The 21,954-nt window shown below is 62.9% G+C and overlaps 1 protein-coding gene across 5 annotated transcripts; it reads right to left on the bottom strand.

The window, feature by feature from the left end:
- SHC2 (SHC adaptor protein 2) lies at positions 1-21,598 on the bottom strand. 5 transcript variants are annotated; one of them, XR_007404122.1, is made up of 15 exons: positions 21,113-21,598; positions 12,956-13,026; positions 11,453-11,513; positions 11,184-11,303; positions 9,823-9,876; positions 9,615-9,666; positions 9,409-9,535; positions 8,504-8,657; positions 7,855-7,918; positions 7,473-7,625; positions 5,778-5,921; positions 3,976-4,286; positions 1,738-1,871; positions 401-509; positions 1-308 (listed from the first exon to the last, which is right to left on the bottom strand). XR_007404122.1 is itself a non-coding variant. In XM_049097697.1 (14 exons), the coding sequence occupies exons 1-13, from the start codon at positions 21,596-21,598 to the stop codon at positions 1,743-1,745; spliced, it is 1,926 nt and encodes a 641-aa protein (XP_048953654.1). In that variant the 3' UTR covers positions 1-509; positions 1,738-1,742. The 5 variants fall into 5 exon arrangements, 4 of the variants coding, with proteins under 4 accessions (XP_048953654.1, XP_048953655.1, XP_048953656.1 ...); XM_049097697.1 differs by having other exon boundaries at positions 1-509; XM_049097698.1 differs by lacking the exon at positions 401-509.
- Between the last annotated feature and the right edge of the window lie 356 nt (positions 21,599-21,954).

Here is a 21,954-nt window from a genome sequence, read left to right as displayed (position 1 = left end):
TGCGTTTCCGTAGTATATTTTCTTTAAAGGTGAGAGAAGGTTCTGTCTTTGGTATGGACGGCCTCACCCCAGGCAGAGAGAGGGTGGAGGCAGGCAGGGGTCAGCGGGACGAAGGGGTCTTGGGCCCCCATCTCTTGGCCTCGCTGACCCAGCCCAGGGCCAGCTGAAGAAGGGAGATCCAGAGGCCCAACCGGAGGAAGGAGAGACAGCGGCGGTTCTAGCCTGACCAGAGTTTGGAGAGAGGCTGAGGAGCCCTAAGGCCACGACGGGGGCATCTGCGCAGCAGGACGAGAGCCAAGAACCATCACCTGGGGAAGAAAGGGACGGAGACGTCAGCGGTGGGCTGTGCAGCAGCCACAGCAGGAGCGGGGACCTGGGCTCAGGGGGCTCCCCAGGTTACGGGGCCCAGCGAGGGTCCTCGGGCCGAGGGGCCGGGCTGAGGTCTCAGCTCCACACGTTCTTGCAGTGCGACCTGGGGCAGTGTCTTCCCCTCTGTGCTGTTCCTCCTCCTGCAAAATGAAGATGCTCAGAACCACCTGGGGCTCAGGAAGCTTCGGGGGTGCTGAGCACCGTGCTACCGTACTAGCACCGCCATCGGCATTGCTTCCCAGGTCACAAACCCCTTTGAGGACAGAAGGAAAGCATGTCTTACCCCGACGCGTGCAATCACACAGCCCGGCGGCACTGCAGACCATTCCAGGGCTGCCACGGGCCAGGAGAGCAGCCAACCTGGCCACAAACTCCTCTGCTGAGCCTTGGGGAATCTCCACAGGCCCCCCTTGCAGCCCCTCCCTCCACAGCTGAGCCCCCAGCTCCTGGCTTCCCAAACCCCAGGTCCCACGACTCCCGCTCCCCAAGACAGTTCATGCACCCCTGCTCCGCCTCATCTTCTCCGCCTAAACCACCTCCCACCTCCCCCAGAGGCCGCAGTCTCTCACCAACAAGGTGCTGGAATCACCCAGACCTGCCTACTCCTCCTCAGCTCAAAACTCTCCCACGGCTCCCCAGCAACAAAAGCAAAAAGCCGAGGTGCCCCTCTCATGTCCCCCAACGTCTTCGCGAACATCCACACTAGCCCCTCCTCCAGCGCAGCTCCACCTCCTCCCGAGATTTCTTATCAGCAGTTCAACACGGAGTCACCACCTCAGCAACTCCACCGGCAGGTACAGACCCAGGAGCAAGGAAAACTCACGTCCACACAGAAACCTGGACGTGCATGTTCTGAGTGGCATTATCGTAACAGCCAAAAAGTGGAAACAGCCAGATGCCCATGGGAGTGAACAGGTAAACACGTGTCCACCCACGTGCAGGCACATCACCAGGCCTGAGCAGGAGCGAGGTGCCCTTATGCCCTGCCCCGGGGACCGACCCCAAGCCCACGACGCTCAGAGAGGGAACCAGACACAGGAGGCCCCCGGGGGTGCGAGTCCACGAGTGTGACACGTCCAGGACGGGCTCGTCCACACACGGGGAGGGGTTGGGAAGGCCGGGGGAGGGGAAGGGGGTTGGGGGGCTGAGGGCTGATGGTTAACGGGGACAGGATTTCCTTTTGGGGCAATGGAATGTTCTGGAATTAGGTAGAGGATGATTGTGCATCTCTAAACACGCTAAAAACCACTGAGTGGCACATTTTAAATGGGTGGATTGAGTAGTTTGTGAATTCCTGCTTAATTTTTTAAATGCGAAAGGAACCGGGTGAACGGGTGAACGCTGGGAGCGCGCGGGCCGACCACACACCTGGCTCAGGGCTCACGTTTGACCACCCCGCGCAGATGCAGCTCGCTTTCGGCGGCCACGATGGGCTGCCCGTTCTGCAGGTGGTAGTCGATGAGGTGGCTGATGCTCTCAAAGAGCACATCCTTGGTCCGCACCTGCAGGGCCAGAGGCCTCGGCATCAGCACCGCTGGGAGCTTGTAGGCGAGCCTGCTGACGGGGAATCTGCCTCCCGAGGGCCCGCCCCGAGGGTCTGATGCAGGCTCGAGTCTGAGAACCGCCAGCCCAGAAGCTTCCGGTTCAACCAGAGTCAGACTCAGAATTCCAGAGTTAGATAGGGACACAGGCTCTGAAAGCACAGGATGCGGGGGCCACACTTCCTGCCCAAGTTGAATGGAGGCCCCAAAAAGACATGTCTGCCCCAAACCCTGACACCTGTGGATGCGACCTTATTTGGAAAAAGCGTCTTTGTAGAGGTGACTAAGTGAAGAGTCCTGTGGTGAGCTCCTCCTGGAGGCCCCAAAGCCAGCGACTGGTGCCCTTGTAAGAGCAGGCACAGCAGTGACCAGAGGGGCACGTCAACAGCCCAGGGACACCAAGGGCTGCCTGCACCTCGGGGGCCAGGAGAGCCTGGATGGGGCCCTCTGTGGGAGCCCCAGCAGGAGCCAGCCCTACAGCACCGGCCTCTCCACCCTGCGGCCTCCGGAGCTGGGGAACAACACTCTCCTGACGTTTACACCACTTAGTTGGCCGTCACTCGGCAGGGCAGCCCTAGGAAATCTCGGGGACGCCTAACAGAAAACAATCTGCTGCATCTCGAAACGAGAAAATCTTAGCACCACCACATGCTACAACTGGATGCACCAGAGCCGGTAGCCCGCTGGCCCCGCTGCCGGCTAGTCCCTGGACAAGGCGAGCTCAGTGGACACAAGACTCTGGAGAGCAGGCTTCAAACGCACGTTCCTGGGCCCCGTGGCAAAACCCTATACTTCTTTGGAACTGGGACAAAGAACTTGAAGTTCTGAAGCTTCTGGAGCTTTAGGAATTGCCAGTCCTGTCCTGTAGATCCCTTAGCAGAGAGGGAATGGGGGTCCAGGGGGTACTGACCTCACAGGCCAGGCCAGAGATTACAGCTCTGAGCCAGACACAAGGGGAACGGAAAGAACAGCCCCCCACCCCAGGCCAGGCCCCCCACCTCACCACCGGACAGTGACCTACACGGAGACGGAGAACATACCAAGCTCCCCGGGGGCGGTTCTGGGGACTCAGCTGGAGGCAGTATAGCACTTGGTAAACTCTGGCAAGACTCTAACACCCCCAAGCTCCTTCCCCTGGGAAATAGCTGTGAACCCCAAGGCCCTTCTTGGACGCTGGGAAACGCGGCATAAACCCTAGAACTCCTTGCAAATTGAAAAATGCTTTGTAAACCCCGAAATGCTTTAGGAGCTGTACAATACCAAAGGTCAAATTGACTCAAAGCAGCGGTCAGGTGCGGCACGATTTCATCTACCACGAGGAGGGGGGGGACCCACAGTGAAAGAATCATGCAGTTCAAGGACGGGGTTAAAAACACACAGGCTAAAAAAACAAAAAACAAACAAACAAACCCACACAGAAAAAAAAAAAGCCACAGGCTTCAAAGACGTCAAAACAAGGGGAAAGTGTGCATCTAGCAACTTGTAGAGCCTAGAACTCCCCGTAAATTGAAACATGCTTTCTGAGCCTTAGAATACACTAGAAAAGAAAACGTCATATTTATCCAAGGCACCATTATTTGTAGGATGCACACTGATTATAGACGGTGGGGAAAGGGCATCAGATATAGTCCTTTGTAAACCCTGAAAGGCCCTGAAATTGGAAAAGGTTTTGTAACCCGCAAAATGCTGTATTGACTTGGGAACTCCTTTATAGATTCCAAAATTCTTGACAAAGTGGGAAATACTGTGTAATTCTAAGTTACCTAGTAAACGGGACAGAATCCGTCAACAGCCGGCTTTGTAATCCGGGACAGACTTTCCTGAACCTATAGGCGGAGGTGGACGCCCGCTCTGGCCCCGCCCCGCCCGCTCTGGCCACGCCCCGTCCGCCCTGACCACGCCCCGCCCGCTCTGGCCACGCCCCGCCCGCTCTGGCCCCGCCCCTCCGCTCTGGCCACGCCCCCGCCCGCTCTGGCCACGCCCCGTCCGCCCTGACCACGCCCCGCCCGCTCTGGCCCCGCCCCTCCGCTCTGGCCACGCCCCCGCCCGGTGCCCCGCCCCTTACCACGCCCTCTGGGTCCACCAGCAGCAGGTGCTTGGGCTGCCCCGCGTGCATGCCCGTGAGGACGTACTGCCCGGGGTTAGTGACGCTGTCGCGCACCAGGAAGTCCCCGTCGGCTCGGAGCAGCTTCTCTGCCGCCCTCCGGCTCATCTGGCCATGGTACCAGGGTTCCTGCCGCAGCTGCTCCTCCGTGGGGGCGATGGGCGCCCGGCGGGTGGGGGGGCTGGGCCACTGATCCTCCACGGGAAGGGGCGCCACCGCCGTGCCCGCCCCCGCAGAGCACTCGTGCAGCTTCAGAGCATCCTCGAAGGGTCCTGCGGGCGAGGACGAGGACAAGCTGGAGTCAGGGGCGGGCAGCTGCCCCCTGGGGGCAGGGCTGGAGGGGGAGGGGTCTGCGCTGGGGACCTCGCACTGAGCCCGCAGGCCCTCACTGGGTGTGTGCTGAGTGTGCACCTGGGGGTGCTGAGTGGGTGTGTGTGCTGAGTGTGCACTGTGTGGGAGCGTTGCTGAGTGGGTGTGTGGTGGTGTGTGTGCTGAGTGTCCACTTGTGGGTGTGTGTGGTGAGTGTGCACTGCGTGCTGTGTGCCTGTGCTCTGCCTGCCTGCTGTGTGGCGCCAACCGTGCACCGCTCTTCTTCACAGCTGTCGGGTCCTGGTAGTTGAGCGGCACATACAGGCGACGACAACGTGCACACACACTTCTTTTTCTTGTCTCGTCCCTGCGGCCTCCTGCCCAGTGTCTGTGGCACCCGTGTCGTGCAGCCCCTGCCACATGCAGCCCCCGCACCAGCCGTGCACGCCTGCCTCCTACAGACCCGGGGGCCCCTGCGGGTCCCCAGGGGCTTCCTGAGGCTCCCACCAGGCGCCAGCATCACCTGGACGTGTCACCCGGACGTGCCGCTCGCCCTCTGTCGGTCTCCTTGCCGTAAGTGGGACGCAGGGCCGCACAGGTCAGGCTCCCCGACGCCCCAGCAACCGGCCCCGAGCAGCTGTCCCCGGGGCCCCTACAGCCCTGCCACCCCCTGCCCCTTGGGAATCCTGCGGTCCAGGTGCAGCTGGACATCCGGCCGCCAGGACCCGGGACCGGGCCTGGCCAAGCCACGTGTCCTCCTCAGCCTGCCACCCACCGGCCCGGGGCGGCCCAGAATTCTCAAGGGAAGCCTGGCCGGGGTTGCTGGGCCATCTGGTCACCCCCAGGGGACGGCCAGCATGAGGGTGGCTATGAGGAGCCAGCGGCAGCTGCCGCAGGGACAGCTCAGGTCGGCTGGCGCTAAGACACTGGGCTGTTGGGCTGGGGGTGCTCTGCAGACTCGGTGAAGCCCGAAATTCCCAGCTGGCTTGGCTGGATCCGGGGTATCTCCCACTAGGGGGTGTCTGAGGTAGGGAAACGACCCCTCACGGGCCAAGACCCCGATGCGCTGGCAGAACAGGACGGCGTGGTTGGATCAGGAGGGTGCCCTGGACGCAAGCCTCCTCCATGAGACAAGCCCAGTGGGAGGGTTAGGGCCCAGGTCCTCCAACCAGGGAGGAGCCAGCTAAAGCCCCTCATCAGACGGGGGGCGGGGGGCCGGCAGGGGGAAGGAGCCCAGTCCCCCAGGAGAGGGGGGAGTCTCATAGAGAAGAGCGCCCTCCCCTTAAACTAGAGAGGAAACTCGCTTACCCCCTAAGAGACTGCAGAGTCCCAGGAAGGGGGGCCCCGGAGCCTCCACCATCAGACCGGGAGTCCCAGAGGAAGCACTCGTCCCCACGCCACCCTCACCAGCTTGCCAAGGCCCAAGGGGCAGCAGGCTGGGCCCCCCCACGTACGCATGTCAAACAGATCCTTCTTGGGGCTGTCCTCTGCCTGAGGGGGCTCCGGGGCATCCAGGCCCTGCGTGTTGACGTACAGGTGGTCCTCGTAGTCTCTGGGGCCCCTGGCGTCGGCCTGCACGTAGCCGTCCCCCGGTGGGCCTGCGAACACAGGAGAGCGGCGGGGTCAGCGGGGGCCACCCACGCCCGGCGCCCCCGGGAGAGACGCCGTGCAGCACCCTCTGGCTGACCACCCCGCCGTGTCCCCAGGGGCTGCGGGGCAGCTGGGCGCCACATCAGCGGGGCTGCTGCCCCCAGGCAGCCCGGCGGCAGGAATCCCTACGTGAGTGTGAAACGCCCACGTCTGAAAAATAACAATGACACTGCTCCGCCCGTAACTGTCATCCACGTCACCCACGTGACGCATGGTCACTCGTTTCTGTTCTATTTTAGGAGTTCCTTCCTGTTCTCTTGAACGTTAATTGTGAGCGTGTGAAGCATTTCTGTGCTTCAAAAGCCTCCCCCGCAGGAAAAGTCATCCCTGGAGGGATTTGTCCCTCGGGTCCACTCAGCACCCCAGCTTCTGCGGGGTCCCGACCGGGCCACCTGTGCCCGGTTCCCCGGCGCTCCCCGCGGCGTCCGAGCAGGTGCCGGGTGTCTGCGGGGCTGAGAGGTGAGACGTGGCCCCACGAGGACATTAGCTCCCGTTTCCCTTATTTTGAGCAAGGCTGAGCCTCTTTGCAAGGTTCAAAGTTAACTCGTGTGTGTTTTTCCAGAACCGTCTGTGGATCTCTGAACGTCACCACTTGTAGTCCCGGCACAGAAGCGATGATTCCAATACACAGTTTGCAATGTCCCTGCTATGCCCACCTCGTCCTTCCCCGTGGACTTGGGAGCTCACAGGCCGGCTCCACCTGCCATCCATGGACACGGGCACGTGAGCGGACCTCTCGTGCCCAGTCCCGTGCTCTGTGACACGGGGAGAATCGGAGCTGCCCCTTTACAAGCAGGGGCATTAAGCCTGCAGGACGGTATCCGGCAGGGGTTCTGGCTCAACAGGAGTGTCAGCCTGGGCCCACCCGGAGGATGGCCAGTCCCCCAGCCTTTCGGGGCCGGGGCCGTGTAACAGGGACGAACCCCGGGAGGCAGGCGTCCAGACGGAGAATCCCAGGCCGTGGGAGCTGGGGTGGGAGCGTGTCGCCGGCATCGTTGGCTAGAGCGGGGAAGAGCAGTTCACAGAGGCTCGGGCCGGGAGATGCTGGGGAGCCCCGGGACTCAGGAGTGACACGGGGCCGTGGGCCCGGCACCAGGGCCCCGGTGGCTGCCCAGTGACAGAAGGGCTCTTTAACCACGGCGCTGGGAGTCAGGGAGGGTTCTGACGCGTGGCAGCGAAATGCCCAGATGATTCGGGAAGATCGAAAATAGCAGCAAACGCAGCGCAGGTGTTGGAGAGGCTGGAGGGAACAGGCGGCCGCAGCAGGCGGGTGGGCGAGGCGCCTGGCACGGCCACCTGGGAGGGCGGCCTCGGCTCGCTCAGCACGGAGGCTCTGAGCCCATCAAGAGTGGCGGGGGGGGGGGGGGGGGCGCGGGGGAGGTGAGGTCCCAGAGGGGAGCCGGGCCCAAGGCGGATTCTAGCCTCGTGTCGTTTTGAATGATGAGTCACAGGATAAAATGCTCACGGGCTGAAAACGGAATCATTTTGTTAAAAAACACCTGACGGGAGGGCAACTGCACGCTTTCTCCGGGCCCCGGTGCGGGGTCGGCCGTGTGGCGAACGCACGGTGGGAGTGTGCACACGATGCACCATCTGCAGGAGCGAGCCGGACGATGTACGCACTGAATTGGCTTGACTACACATGGAAAAATCTGGAAAAGTAACGCACGCTAGCAACGACGACAGTGGTGGCCCGACCGGACATGGACGGGCAGACGGGACTTGTCGCTGAACGCCTTCCTACGCGCTGGCATTTTGAACCACGGGAATGCAGTATCGCTCCCCCCAAAACGCAAAGCAACGAGTCTGGAGCCTGGGGAGCAAGCACCGGGTCACGGGTGGAAGAGGAGGGGCCCACAGCTGAGCCCCCGGGGCACCTACCAGCACCTGACGGGCCCAGGTCCCATGGCAGGCTGCGGGCGTCCCGTCGAGCAGGAGCTGCCCCCTGAAACAGAGAGCGGGGGTCCTCCTGCAGGTGCAAGCCCCCTGCCCAGCCCGGCGCCCCGCCCCCCGCAGGGCTGGAGACAAAAGTCAGACGCGAAGGGCAGCTCCAAGGCCTCTCAACGCTGCCCAGCCCCTGGCTCTGCAACTGCCCTCGTCTGTCCATCTGTCCACTCGCCTCCGCTGCAGCCTCAGCTGCCCGCTCGGCTCCTGCCACACGCTGTTCCCTCCGCTGGGGTGCCCTTCCCTGCACTGCTCGCCCAGGCAACTCCTATTCACCCGCCGGAGCCCAGCCCAGACACTGCTTTCCCGGCCACAGGGTCAGTCTCCCTGTTGTGGACTCTTGAGACCACCCCTGGGAGCTCAGCTCACGGCCCCGATTAAACCTCTGACACAATCACCCGAGCGTCTGGAGCGGGGAGTCGTGACCGCGGATCGGCCGTGGAGCCAGACGCATCTGTGCGATTTGGGGAAGGAAGTGGGGTAGGCAGGGACCCTCCATTAGGATCACGGGGAAGGGAGCAGAAGAAGCTGGGGGCCCAAGGACCACCCTGGCAGACCCCGCCCCCAGGGGGCCCACGGGGCTGACCTGGCCGAGGGCCCCGAGGGCACCGGGCTGAGCCAGGGCGAGCCTGGAGTCCACCAGCCCGCCCGGGGGTGGCTCCTTCCCCGGGATGCTGTTGTAGTAATTGTGGTCCGCTTCGTCCTCGTCGCCCCAGGCCGACTCCTCGGGCCTGGTGAGCCTGCACACACACACAAGCACAGGAGGCTCCGCGCTCAGGGCCGGGAGGGAGGGTTGGGGGGGCCAAGGGCCTGTGGCCTGAGCCTTGCACAGGGGAGCGGGACGAGCCGGGCTGGGGGCCCCGGCCAGGAGGCGGGTGTGCAGGTGGCACGGGACGGGCAGGCGGCTGCCGGGCAGAGCGGAGGGGACTCGGGGCCCCGGCTCTCTCTGCAAACCCTTCCTGTGCCTTGTCACGCACGTGTGAATTCCTAACACTCCATACGGGGTCTCCTTCTGCCCGCTGAGGTACGACCCGGCCCCCGCCCTGCAGCTGCAGGTGCTTTCTACGCTTTTCAGCCACAGAACTTTGAAACGATTCAGAGAACGTCCAGAGAACGATGTCTGGTGACGCGGAAAAGTGACATGAAATTTGAGATTTAGCGTCTATAAATAAAGGCTGGCTGGCCTGGGGCCCACCGAGCGCTAGCAGCCCCCACGGCTGCTCTTGCCACGCGGCCGAGACAGGTGGTCTGGCCCACGACGCCGAAAACATTGACTGTGGGCCCTTCACAGACACGCTGGCCACCCCCGTGCAGACTGGAGATGACAGCCGCCGCGACGGGCCCTGGATCCTCGCCTCAGCCGGGCGGGGGGAGGGCGGGGGGGGGTTAGGGTTCGGGTTTTCATCTGGGTTAACAGGTGTGGGAACAGGACGGTGGCTGAGAGCCAGGGCGGAGGTGAGCGCGGGGAGCGGGGGGCGGGGGGGCTGGTACCTCTCCGGGGGCACCGCCACCCTGGGCGGGCTGTGCAGGTACTGCTTGAAGCGCAGCTCGAAGGCCTGGCCCACGGTGCTGATGATGCTCTGGGCGAGGCCCTCGCAGCACTCCAGGATGTGGCAGGCTGCGGACGGCGGTCACGCGGCATTGGTGTGGCCGTGCCGGCTGGCACACCCTGCCCGGCCCGCCCCGCCCACCCTCACCTCTCTGGTTGATGGGATCCTTGGCTACGTAGGCCACATAGTCCGTCATGTCCTGGGGAGAGAGGACGGGTGACAGGGGTCAGTCAGACCCCCTCCGCCAGCCTGCCCGGGCTGCGGGCCTCCTCGCCTAGCTCCGCGGGAGCAGAGGGTCTCAAGGCTGCAGGGGACACAGGGAACCAGAAGTCCACCCCCCCGGCCCCAGCCTTACCGTGTCGCCGCCTGACGCGAAGGAGATGGACTGCATGTGGTGGTTGGCAATGATCTGGCCAGAGAGAGACACGCGCAGTCACGGGGCCGGGCTCGACTGTTCACTAGGCCGGGGCCGCAGGGAGGGCCCAGGGAGGACGGGGTGGGCAGTGGGCACCGGGGACCAGGAGGGCGCCGGGGTGGGGAGCCCCCTCCCGGGCCGAGTGCGGAGGCAGCAGCCAGACTCACACATGCACACTCCCAAGGCCCGGACACACACGCACAGGGTCTCACACTCAGACTCACCCTCCCACACACAGGGCCTCCCACATTGAATGCCCAGAGACACAATCAGTCCCACCGACCCTCAGACACTCGAGCCCGTCTTCACACCCTGGCACATCACGCTTCGGCCCTCATGTCCACTCACACGGACACTGAGGTGTGGCACACTCACCTGGCACACCCAGTGCAGCCATGCAGGGGTGAGACCTGCCAGAGGCCCCAGTCTGCACACCGCCCCGTGTGCTCGTTTGCATGCTCATTTATATTCATTTGCTCACTTGCATGCTCATTTATTCACTTGCTCATTTGCATGCTCATTTATTCACTTGCTCATTTGCATTTGTGCGCTCACACACATATTCACTCATTGCAGGCTTGCTTGGTGTGCACATTTGCACACTCGTTTCCAAGGTCATTTGTGTGCCTGCACCATTCGCCAGCCCCTGAGTGGACCCGTTGCTGCACGAACCACACAGCAGCTGAGGCCCCCGCACGGGCTCCCTCCTTTGCACCCTCACAGCCACATGTCACAGCACTTCCCAGGGTCACGGCGCTGTCTGGACACATCCCAGCTTTTCCCCATGAGCCTCCCTGACCCCTCCAGCTCTGTCTCCCGACAGGGTGACCTCTGCCTAGAATGTCCTCTGCTCACCTCCTCCCTCAGAGGTAGCCCCACCGCCTCCAGGAAGCCCTCCACCCCACCCCTGCTCGGCCACAGTGCCCTGTGCACACCTATAACAACTGCACACCTATAACAACCCTCGCCTGGCCTCTCGGGGCTTTTTGGAATTTATAATTATCCCTTCTTTGTGCAATGATATTTTGCTGGTTTGTCCACCAGGAGATTCCAGGGCAGGGCTCTCATCCCGGGCACGGCGACCCTGGTGCGGGCCGCTCTCTACAGGGGCGTCCTGGGCACTGTGGGGTCCAGCCGCACCCCCACCCATTCACCCAACTCTGGGCATCATGAGGCGGCCCGGCTCCGGCTCAGGGTGGGTCTCGGCAGGTGTCCAGGTGAGCACGTGACACCACGCCCAGCGCTGCGCCCACCGACCCCGGCCCCGCCCACATGGGGCTGACGACCCCCGCGGCACCTACCTGGCGCGTGGCGGGCACGGAGAGGTTGAGGCCGTCTGTGGAGATGCTCACGGCGATGCTCATGCCGGCGAAGCGCAGGTTGCTCTTGCCCAGGATGGAGGCCAGCGCTTTGTTGGGGGCCTGGGGACGGGGGAGGGCAGTGCTGGGCCTGGGGAAGGGCGGCTGCAGGGGGCTGGCTGGGGGGGTCCGGGGTGCCCCTCCCCCCAAGCCACCCCACGCCCCAGCCACGCCCACCAGCGCCCCTCAAGGCCTGCGAGCCCCTCACCCACCTTCTTCTTCCAGGAGCCCCGGACGCCAGGCACCGCCTCGTGGAGCCGGTTGATGGCTTCCCTGTGAGGGGGAGCGAGGAGGGGGCTTTAGTGAACTGGGTGGCGGGGAGCAGGCAGGCGCTCAGAGGGTGTGGGGGTCAGAAGCCACAGACGAGGGAAGGAGGGTCCTGGAGAGAGAAGAGGGAGGGACGGAGCCCCCCCACCCACGGCCCCTGGCGGCACCTGCCCCCGCCCCCGCCCCCGCCCCTGCAGGGACCAGCGCCTCCAGGGCCACAGCCCAACTTGGAGCTTCAGGGGCCAGATTCGGGGAGACCCGCCCAGCCCTGGAGCCTGCACCCCACGCTGCTCGCGGCCACAGTCCAGAGAGCCCCATCCGAGGCTCGAGCCGGTGACCCCCAGACCACAGGACGAGACCGTGGAACTGCTGGTACCCGAGGGTGCGACACCTCCGGGCCCTGAGGCTGAGCCCGCCCGGCCCCTCGAAACCGCTGGAAGCAGCAGCAGGAGCCTCACCCAGGCAGGCGGCCCTGTGCACGGGGTCCCGGGGCCCCTCGGGCGGCAAGACGGAGTCGCACACACCTGCACCCACGTGCGCGCCCGCGACAACGCACGTGCACGAAGCCTGCACAGGCCTGTTCACAGCGACACAGGTCACGGGATCACCCAAGGGCAGAAGCCACTCAAGTGTCCGTCGACCGGTGAACAGACACAGCGCGTCCCCCCCCACGGGCACGTCCCTTGCCTTGAGCAGGAGCGAGGCCCCCACACGCCCCAGGGACACACCGAGCCCCCCGACGCTCAGGGAGGGGACCAGACACAGGAGGCCCCACGGGGTGGGAGTCCACGCTTATGACATGTGCAGGATGGGCTCATCCATGCACGGGGAGGGGGCTGGGAAGGGGATTGGGGGGGACAGGGTTGCCTTTTGGGGAGATGGAATGTTCTGGAATCAGGGAGGGAGCGGCTGCACAATTCTGCGATGAAACCAAAACACCCAGAATCGTGCATCGTGAGCGGGTGAATGCTGTGCTCGTGTCAAAGGGTGTCTTCACGTCTACAGCAAACCGACGGACGACCCCCCTGCCCTGGTCGTACCCACGACTCTTCACGCCTCGATCGCAGCAGCTCAGAGCATCAGCACATCCACAGACCTGCCGTCCCGCCCTGACCTGGGCCCCCCTGGGGGGCAGCCCACACAGGGGGTCCCACGACCTGCTGAGCCGTCCCCGCGGACCCACACACGGCGAGGACCAGGTACACAGTCCCGGGTCTGGGGAGCAGGAGCTCCCGGAGAGCAGGACACAGGCTCGGGCACCACGTCCTCCCCAGGGAGCACCGTCCCCCAGGCTGTGAGGCAGGAGGGACTGTCACGGCGCCCGCCACCCCGGGGTCCCCTCACAAGCTGTCTGAGCCTGGGGCCTCCGCCCCTCCAGAGCGTCATATCGGCCCTCCCCCAGCTGCCCCAAGCCCCTGGCCCCACAGCAGCCGGCGTCAAAGGCTCACCTGGTCACCTGGGTGCGAGTGTTAAAATCCAGAGAGCGCATGGAGCGGAGGACTTCGATGCAGCCCATGTACTGCGGGAGGAGAGAACGGCGGTTAGCAGGCAGGCCCCGAGCACCCGCCGGGAGAGCCCGCGCCAGGCGGCAGGCGAGCCCAGGCCTTCCTCCACTGCCCGCTTCACTCTCTTCTCCTGCCTGCCCCCCGGCAATGGCCGGCCCTGCTGCCTCAGAGCCTTTGCACCTGCTGTCTTCCTGCTGCTCCCTTTCCCCACCCGCTCATGGACCGATTCCTTCCCCATCTCGAGGCTCAGCGTCGCCTCCTCTGAGCTGCCCCCACCCCCGGCGCTACACAGGCTGCCGCATGGGACTGGGGGACCCCTCCAGGCCCAGGGCGCTATTGGTTTCATCTGCTGTTTGTTCTCCCTTTCTGTTCCACCCGGGTAGCAACGCTCCTGCTCACCACCGCAGCCCCAAGGCCCAGCACGGGGCCTGCAGGGGCAGGGAGGACAGCGCCTGGTCCAAGAGGCCCTGTATATCGACTACCTGACCCCTTCCAGGCAAAGCGGGTCAACCACTGCCAAGGCCACCATCCCCACAGAAAGGGACATCGGGGCCTCCGAGAGGACACTGGGGGACGGTGGACCCTCAACCACTGCGAGGGGAGGGCAGGGACCAGGCTAGGCCCACGGCCTCCTTCCAGCTGGCATCTATGTGCTGCGGGAACACGCGGGATGATGGCTAATGGGGACAGGTTTCTTCTGGGGTGACGGAATGTTCTGGAACTAGACAGTGGCGATGGCTGCACAACTTTGTGAAGGTAGTAAATACCATTAAGTCATATGTACACTTTAAAGTGGTTGATGGTTGGGGCACCCGACTGGCTTAGCCAGTGGAGCATGCCACTCTTGGTCTTGGGGTCCTGAGCTCAAGCCCCATGTTGGGCCCCGACTTTACTTACAATGAAATGAAATAAAGTGGTTCATGGTTAACTTGGTTGTAAATGTCACCTCAATGTTTGAAAAATCACAAATGCACACACACTTTGACCTTGAAACTCCATTTGTAGGACTTTTTGCCACAGATACACCAGCCCAGGGGCTGCCCGTGTGTGCAAAGCCACCGTGTCTCACCCTCTCCACAGGGCTCGGAGCCTGCAGGACTGGACGGGGACACGTGGGCAGGTGTTTGCTGCCCCAGGGGATCAGCGCCCGCCCACTCCTCCAGCTGGCCCTGCTCTGGGAGTCCCACATCCCTCTGTCCCCCTCAGGTACGCCCTTTCACACACAACCCTCCCTTCCCGCTGGGGCCTGCAGCACTGAACAAATCAGCAAGAAATTAGGGACACCCTAAAACTCAACACATCCAGGATTGTGAGACTCCACAGGTGACTGCAGTTCAATCGGAATTGCCGCTAAACAATGACTGTTTCCTTAGTATAAGTATGTCCCAAGTAGTGCATGTGACACACTTACACCAAAAATCACTGGAGTTTATTGGAACTTTTAATTTAACGGGGTGCCCTGTATTCTTGCTAAATATAAGCAAATCACAGTTCTTGGAATGGAAGAGTATGCATTTGTAAAAAAGACCAGAATTTTTTTATGCGTTTATACGAAATTGTCTCCAAGGTATGTCATTAAGTAGCAAGAACAAGGTATAGGGTAGAGGTCATGGTGAGTCACCATTCGTGCAGACACAAGGAGGAGCTTGTGCACATGCGCATGTATACGCAGCGTGTGTGTGTTTGCATGAGTACAGTGGCTGCTTCCGGGAGAGAAACCGTATGTCATTGACAGACTGTAAACATGGTCGCAAGTCATTCCTCCCCCCTTCCGAGCCGTTGGGTTGGCCACAGGACTTGTCTGGGCCAATGGGTTGTCAGCAGAGTTGCCACAGACGGGGTCTACAAGGCGCTCGGGATCCCTGGGTGGCACAGTGGTTTGGCGCCTGCCTTTGGCCCAGGGCGCAATCCTGGAGACCCGGGATCGAATCCCACATCGGGCTCACGGTGCATGGAGCCTGCTTCTCCCTCTGCCTATGTCTCAGCCTCTCTCTCTCTCTCTGTGACTATCATAAATAAATAAAAATTAAAAAATATATATATATACAAGGCGCTTGTGCCCTGGAGCTCGTCCCCTCACTGGTCTCAGACACGTGGCCCATCCCCGTCATCCCAGGTGACACAGGCCAAATGCCGTGTGAATGAAGAGCCCGTTCAGCCCCCGCTGACCCAGAGAACCACAAGAAATAATAAGTGCTATTGTCCTGTGCTAGCTTGCAGGATGACTTGTTACATGGTGACTGCTAACTGAGATAGTGACCAAAGGAGGAGTACGACTCCTCCAAGCCAAGGAAAGACCCAGGCCAAGGGAATGGCTGGCACAAGGCCTAGAAGTAAGAACAAACATGGAGACGTCACAGACTCGCTCCCGTAGAGCTAGAGCAGAGAATCAAGGAGCAAAGAAAGATAACAAGGTGGGACCAAGGAGGCTATAGGGCCCTAGGGCTGGGTATGCTGGGTAAGCTGGGGAGCCATGGGAGACTTTTAAGTAGGGGACTGAACAGATCTGTCTTGCCTTCCCTTGGACAGATGGTTAGACGGATGGATGGATGGATGGATGGATGGATGGATGGATGGATGGATGGTTAGATGGATGGATGATGGATGTGTGGGTAGATGGGTGATGGATGGGTGGTTGGATGGATGGATGGATGGATGGATGGGTAATGGATGGATAATGGATGGGTAGATGGATGTATAGACAATAGATGGATGGGTGGTTGGATGGATGGGTGATGGATGGATGAAGAATGGGTAGGTATATGATGGATGGAGAAATGGACAGATGGATGGACCATGGATGGATGGATGGTGGATGCATAGATGATTGATGGATAGATAAGAGAGATGGACAGATGGAGAGCAGGATAGACCATTGATGGGTGGATGGATGGATGGATGGATGGATGGATGAAGGATGGGCGGATGAATGATGAATGGATGAGAGACAGGCAGATGGATGGACCATGGATGGATGGACGATGGATGGACGGATGGACAGGTGATGGATGGACGGATGGGTGGCCAAATGGATGATGGATGGATGGGTGGACAGGTGGATAGGTGAGCAGGTACATGGATGGACGGATGGACAGGAATGGCCTCTATGCCAGGCATGTGTAGACATGGATGGTCCTTGCTCCAGGAGTGGATTTTCTCACTGAGAGGACAGCTTTGGTGGGGTGCCGGCTGCCCAACAGGTATCCTGCCTCCAGCAGAGCAAGCGTGTGTGGGGTGCGGGCCGGCGTTCTAGGCCCAGGGTGAGGGCTTCTGATTCCCACACCACCCCCAGGCTCACTAACATGCAGTGTCGCTAACTGCGAGGCTGACGTCCTCCAGGGTGCCCCCCGCCCTGCCTGGGTGGAGGGTGGGGTGCACACCGTGACCGCCCTGGAGAGATGGGAGTGGGCGCAGGAGGGGCCACACCAGGACGCCCCAAAGGCTGGGAACAGGGACTGCAAACCCAGATGCCTTGCAGCACGGGAGGCAAGCAGACGGCCGGAGGCTCCCACACACATGGCTGATCCACACCCACGTGTCCCGCAGCGTGCTGCATCCGTCACCTCTCTCCCTGCGCTGCACCCACGTCCCCACGCTCGAGTGACAGGCATCACCTCGTAGGAAACGCAGGCCCAAGGAGGCTCGATGAGAGTCAGGGCGCGGAGGCCACCGACGGGATTCGCACTGGGCCCTCCGGGGCCAGAGCCTCACCACCGCACCACCCGAGCTAGCGTGGACGGTGCAAGCTGCTCGTTCCACGGCCAGAGGGCCCAGGGCTGCTGGACACCTGACTTTTACGAAAGAGGCCAGACATCCAAGGCTTTTGTGTGACACCTTCTAATTTGTAAATGTGGACAAGAAATTGGAATTTTATGTTGAAATAGAAGGCAGGGGCGGTGCTCAGAGGCCCACTTCAGCCTTGGGTCTGCCAGTGAGCGGGACCTCGGGCGCACAGCTGTGGTGGGTGAGCCCCCGCCCCCCGGCTTTGCCCCCGCGCACCCCCGGAGCCGGCGGACGGGCCTGGATCCAGCACGGGCGTCCCAGTAAGATGCGCCGATGGATCCGCAAGGCGAGGCTGCCCGCACCTGCTGGGCCGAGAGCCTGCACCCCACCCTCCCGGGAGCCCCTGGAGCCGGCCTGCAGCCCCTCAGCCTCAGCCCCGCGGCCTCCAGAGCCCGAGCCCGAAGAACACTCGCCGCGCAGGGCCCAGCGTGCTACGGCCGCCCCAGGACACTGGCATAGGTCAGGGGAGGGGTCCCCAAATGCTGTGTCCCATCCTCCCCTTTGCACACGCAGTCCCTGAGGCAACCCGAGCCCACCCAAAAGAGGAGCCGATTTACAAGTGTCCCCCACGCTGCCCCAGGGACAGACACGATGCTCAGGGAGGGGACCAGACACAGGAGGCCCCAAGGGGTGTGAGTCCATGCATGTGACATGTGCAGGACGGGCTCATCCACGCACAGAGAGGGGGCTGGGGGCCAGGGGGGAATGGGGGTGATGGGGCCGGGGTTTCCTTTTGGGGGAGATGGAACATTTGGGATTAGATCATGGCGAGGGTTTTCATAACCCTGCAAATGTACTAAAAACCTTTGAATCGCACAATTCAAATGGGCAAATGTAATGGTATCGACTTCTATCCTGTCACTACCATCTGTCTGTGGTTTGAGGCCTAACAGAGTCCTCCGCGTGACCCGAGTACACAGCCCGTCGTCCGGGAAGCATCCATCCGTGCGACCAGTCACTGGGCGTCTTTTGGGCACCGGGACGGGGGCACAGCCCCCATGTCTTCCCCCCCAGAGAAGCTCCAGGACAGACTAACCCCCACGCGGGGGGCAGGTGGGCCGCGGGGCAACAGGTGCCGAGCGCACCCTGCCGGCACCGGAGACCCCCGACACCTTAGATGTTCCTTATCCCTCAAGGTCTGGCCGAGACTTAACAGGGACACCCCGCAGATCCCTAACTAGTGGTAAGGGGAGCCGACGACCCCCTCACCAGGTCTCAGCCCCCCACCCCCACCCAGAGACCACATGTGGGTTCCCTCCGTTCGTGCCCTCCCCTCCACTGAAGGCCGAGGCCAGGGAGCGGCGGAGCCGTCCCGTCCCCGCGGGCAGGCAGGGCCGCACACGACCGCTGGGATTGGATTTAAAATCAAGTAAGATCACGGTTTGGCTCACTGGCCACACTGGCCACACTTCAAGGGCCCCGTGGCCGCACGTGCCGACCACACAGGACGGCGGGGATCTAGAAAGTTCCACAGCCTCAGGAAGTCCTCTGGGCAGGGACCATGCGGGTTCATCACACGGCTTCGGCAAAGTCACGGGACACGCGCCCGGCCAGCGAGACGTGGGGCGAGGCTGCTGGGCGGCCATGGAAGGGTTCCCGTAGTCATGCGAGGCCCCCGGAGGAGGGCTCTTTCCTGCAGGGCGGGGGCGCTGGGGTGCTGGTGGCCTGGGGCGGCAGGAACAGCCCCAACAGGGCAGCCGAGAGCCACCGAAGCACGCTGTCGCGGCCGGGGACGGGGTCTGAGGGGCGGGTGTCGGTGCAGGCGGGCTCCCCCCGAGGCTCCGGGGAGGTCCCCGCGGCCCCCCACATGCAGCCAGCTCGCTCTGTCCTCCCGCCCTCCGCTCCGTGTCCTCACGCAGCTTCGAAGGACACACTGGATTCGGGCCTTGTCCTCCAGCCTGACCTCGTCTCCCCTTAATTCATTACATCTGCAAAGACCCCATTTCCGGACACATCACGTTCTGAGGTTCCAAGTGGACGCGGATTTGGGGGGGACGCTCTCCACCCCAATGCGGATGGGGAGAGCCCGGATCCACGCCGAGGTCATCGGGTTGCTGGGTTACGCGGCCACACGGCTGCCCCCGGGGTCTCTTCTCACGGGAGACAATGGCCTCCCTTCACCTGGAGGCTGCGAGTCTGAGTGGGGGAGGGATCCTGGGAGATGGGTGGGCCCCGGGCCGTGGGGACCGTCCACGCTGACCTACTGTGATGCTGTGAACTCCGTGGGCGCGCCCGCCGGTGCCAGCTTCCCCTCGCCACTTCCACAAATCACCCACGTGTGACACTGATGTACCCCCTTAGTTCTGGGGTCAGGAGCCCCCCATGGGCCTTCCGGGGCTAAACCCAGGTGTGGGCAGGACTGGTCATAAGTTCCAGACACACGGGTCCCGTAACATGCCAAGCTCATCCCCTGCCACTGGGCCTTTGCACATGCTATGCCCTCACCTGGACCTCTCTTTCCCCAGTTGTCTCATGTCTGGGGCCTCATGGCTTCAGCTCTCAGCTTAAATGTCATCTCCTGAAGGATGCCTTCCCCGACTTCCCCGGCTGAAGTAACCCCCCAGTCTCTGACTCTGGCATCACTTTAATTTCTTTTTTTTTAATTTATTTTTTATTGATGTTCAATTTGCCAACATATAGAATAACACCCAGCGCTCAACCCATCACTTTAATTTCTGCATTTTAATTTAGCGCCTGCCAATATCCACCATTTATTTGTTCTCTTATTTATTTACCGTTGATGCTTCCCTCCGGAATCTAAGCCCTATAAAAGCAGGGACCAGACCTTCTCATTTCCTACCCGGTTGTCAGCGCCTGGCAGGGTGGGCATGCACTAGATATTGGCTGCATTGACCAAAAAACATCACGATCACTGGAATAACCCAACAGCCTGCACCCCACAACCTAAGCATCTCAATTCTGGACAATTCTAACGCACCTGCACCCAGGCCAACGGGCAGCTAGGGCTCGCCCTGCAAGGTTCACAGCAGCATCCATGACACTCTCTTGCTACAAAGCCCATCCTGAACCCAGCCAGAGTTTAAAAGACCCCACTCTGGGCAGCCCCGGGGGGCTCAGCGGTTTAGCGCCGCCTTCAGCCCAGGCCGTGACCCTGGAGACCTGGGATTGAGTCCCACCTTGGGCTCCCTGCATGAAGCCTGCTTGTCTCTCTGCCCGTGTCTCTCTCGCTATGTGTGTACTCACATGAATAAATAAATAAAACCTTTATAAATAAATAAAATACTTTTTTCAAAAAACCAAAACAGAAAAGACAGCAGCCATTGCATTAGGGCCACCGGACTCCAGGATGACCTCACTTTAACTTGATTACTTCTCCAAGATCCTATTTCTTTCTCTTTTTTTAAATATTTATTTATTTGCTTATGATAGATACAGAGAGAGAGAGAGAGGGGCAGAGACACAGGGAGCCCGACATGGGACTTGATCCCGGGACTCCAGGATCATGCTCTGGGCCAAAGGCAGGCGCTAAACCGCTGAGCCATCCAGGGATCCCCCAAGACCCTATTTCTAACTAAGACTCCATCCTCAGGCCCCCCTGGACGTGAATCCAGCGGGAAAAGCACAGAACCCAGCTCTGGGGGAGGAAGGACACGACGTGGCTGGGACACTAGTGCAGGGAACATACACATAACCAAATGCAAACATGGTAACTTCCAAGGTCCTGGCCCCAGAGGCCCCCGAGGGGGTGTGCATGCGTCCAGAGGCTGGATGACAGGTGTCGCGGGCGGGTCCTCCGACGGAGCAGTGAGCTGCAGGTGCGGGAGGACAGGCGCCCTGGGACGCGCACCGGCACCTGAACCCACGCACACGGGAGGGGGGGGTGTTCGAGTGGAGAAGGTAACGGTTTAGAGGGTTTAGAGTCGCCCGTACAGGTGACACCTGTTCTATTGGTCCGACTGCTCCCGAGGAAGCGCACGGCAGGCCCCTCGCCCCCCCTCCGCGCCCCGGCCTCTCCAGGGCAGCCCGGGCCTGTGCGCCCCACCTGGGCCGAGGCCCCCCGTCCGGGCGTCGGGATGCGCCCTCCCCCCCCCCCCCCCCCCGCGCGCCCAGGCCGAGCCGCGGGTCCGCGCTGCGCATGCGCGCCCCCCATCCACCTGCCGCCTCTCCCCGCCCTCCCCACGTGACGCCGTGGGAACCGTGACCCCCGCGCCTCGGGGCTGGGGGCGGCCAGCGCTGCGCAGGCTGGAGGTGGGGGTCCGGGCATCCCGGGGGGGGCGGGGAAGCAGCGAGGATGGGGAGGGGCGCCCGGGCCGGGAGTGCGGGAGGGAGCCCGGGGATGCCCGCCGCCGCACTCACCCGCACGATGTAGGAGACCCCGGGCCCCAGGACCCTGGCGTCGGGGTGCAGCCAGCCGTGCGCCGGCTTGTGGATGAAGCTGCCCTTGCGGATCCACTCGGCGGCGGCGGCGGCGTCCGGGGGCCCCGCGCCCCCCCGCGCGCCCCGCGGCCCCCGCGCCCCTGCGGCCCGGCAGCGGCTGAGCGCGGGCAGCGGACACGGCGCGGCGCAGCGGGGCTCGCAGGCGCCCAGGACCGCGGCTGCCAGCGCGGGGACGCCCCCGGGCGCGGCCTCCTCCGGCTGCGGGTCGGCGCCCCCCGCGCCCCCCGCGCCCCCCGCGCCCCCGGCCGTGCGCGCCGCCGCCGGGCCCCGGCCCAGGAAGCCCGCGGGGGCGGCGAACTTCCACTGCGGCATGCGCGGCAGCAGCGCGCAGAAGGTGGTGGGCGCCTCGGGCTCCGGGGGCGCGGGGGGCGCGGGGGGCGTGCGCCCGCCCGGACCCTGCGTCATGGCCGCGGCCGCCGACCCAGCCCGCCCGGGCGCTGCGCCTGGCGCGGAGGCGGCCCTCCCCGGCCCTCCGCGGCCCTCCCCGGCCCGCTCCCTCCCGCTCCCTCCCCGCCCCCGGCCCGGTGATGTCATCCGCCCGGCCCAGCGCGCAGCCGCGGGGGGCTGCGCCCCTGGGACCCGGGCCCCGGGGCGGCTGGGGAAACTGAGGCGCGCCCGGGGCGCAGCGAGGTTGCAGCCCGAGCCCCGCGCGTCGCCCGAATTCCTGGAAGGACGGGGGGGGGATGGGGGATGGGGGGGAGACATCACCTGCCTTCGCCCGTTTTCGACTGAGCCGAAAAGCGAGGCCTGGAAAGGGGGTG

Source organism: Canis lupus, chromosome 20 (genome assembly GCF_003254725.2).
Source record: "Canis lupus dingo isolate Sandy chromosome 20, ASM325472v2, whole genome shotgun sequence".
Lineage (NCBI taxonomy): Eukaryota > Metazoa > Chordata > Mammalia > Carnivora > Canidae > Canis > Canis lupus.
This window is presented reverse-complemented; position numbering and strand designations above follow the sequence as displayed.

Coding starts and splice junctions, on each gene's coding strand:
- SHC2 (XM_049097697.1), bottom strand. CDS start 21,598: ATGACGCAGGGTCCGGGCGGGCGCACGCCCCCCGCGCCCCCCGCGCCC. Junction 11,514..12,955: donor ACTCGCACCCAGGTGACCAG/GTGAGCCTTTGA, acceptor TCCCCCTCACAG/GGAAGCCATCAACCGGCTCC. Junction 4,287..5,777: donor GAAGGATCTGTTTGACATGC/GTACGTGGGGGG, acceptor CCTCGCCCGCAG/GACCCTTCGAGGATGCTCTG.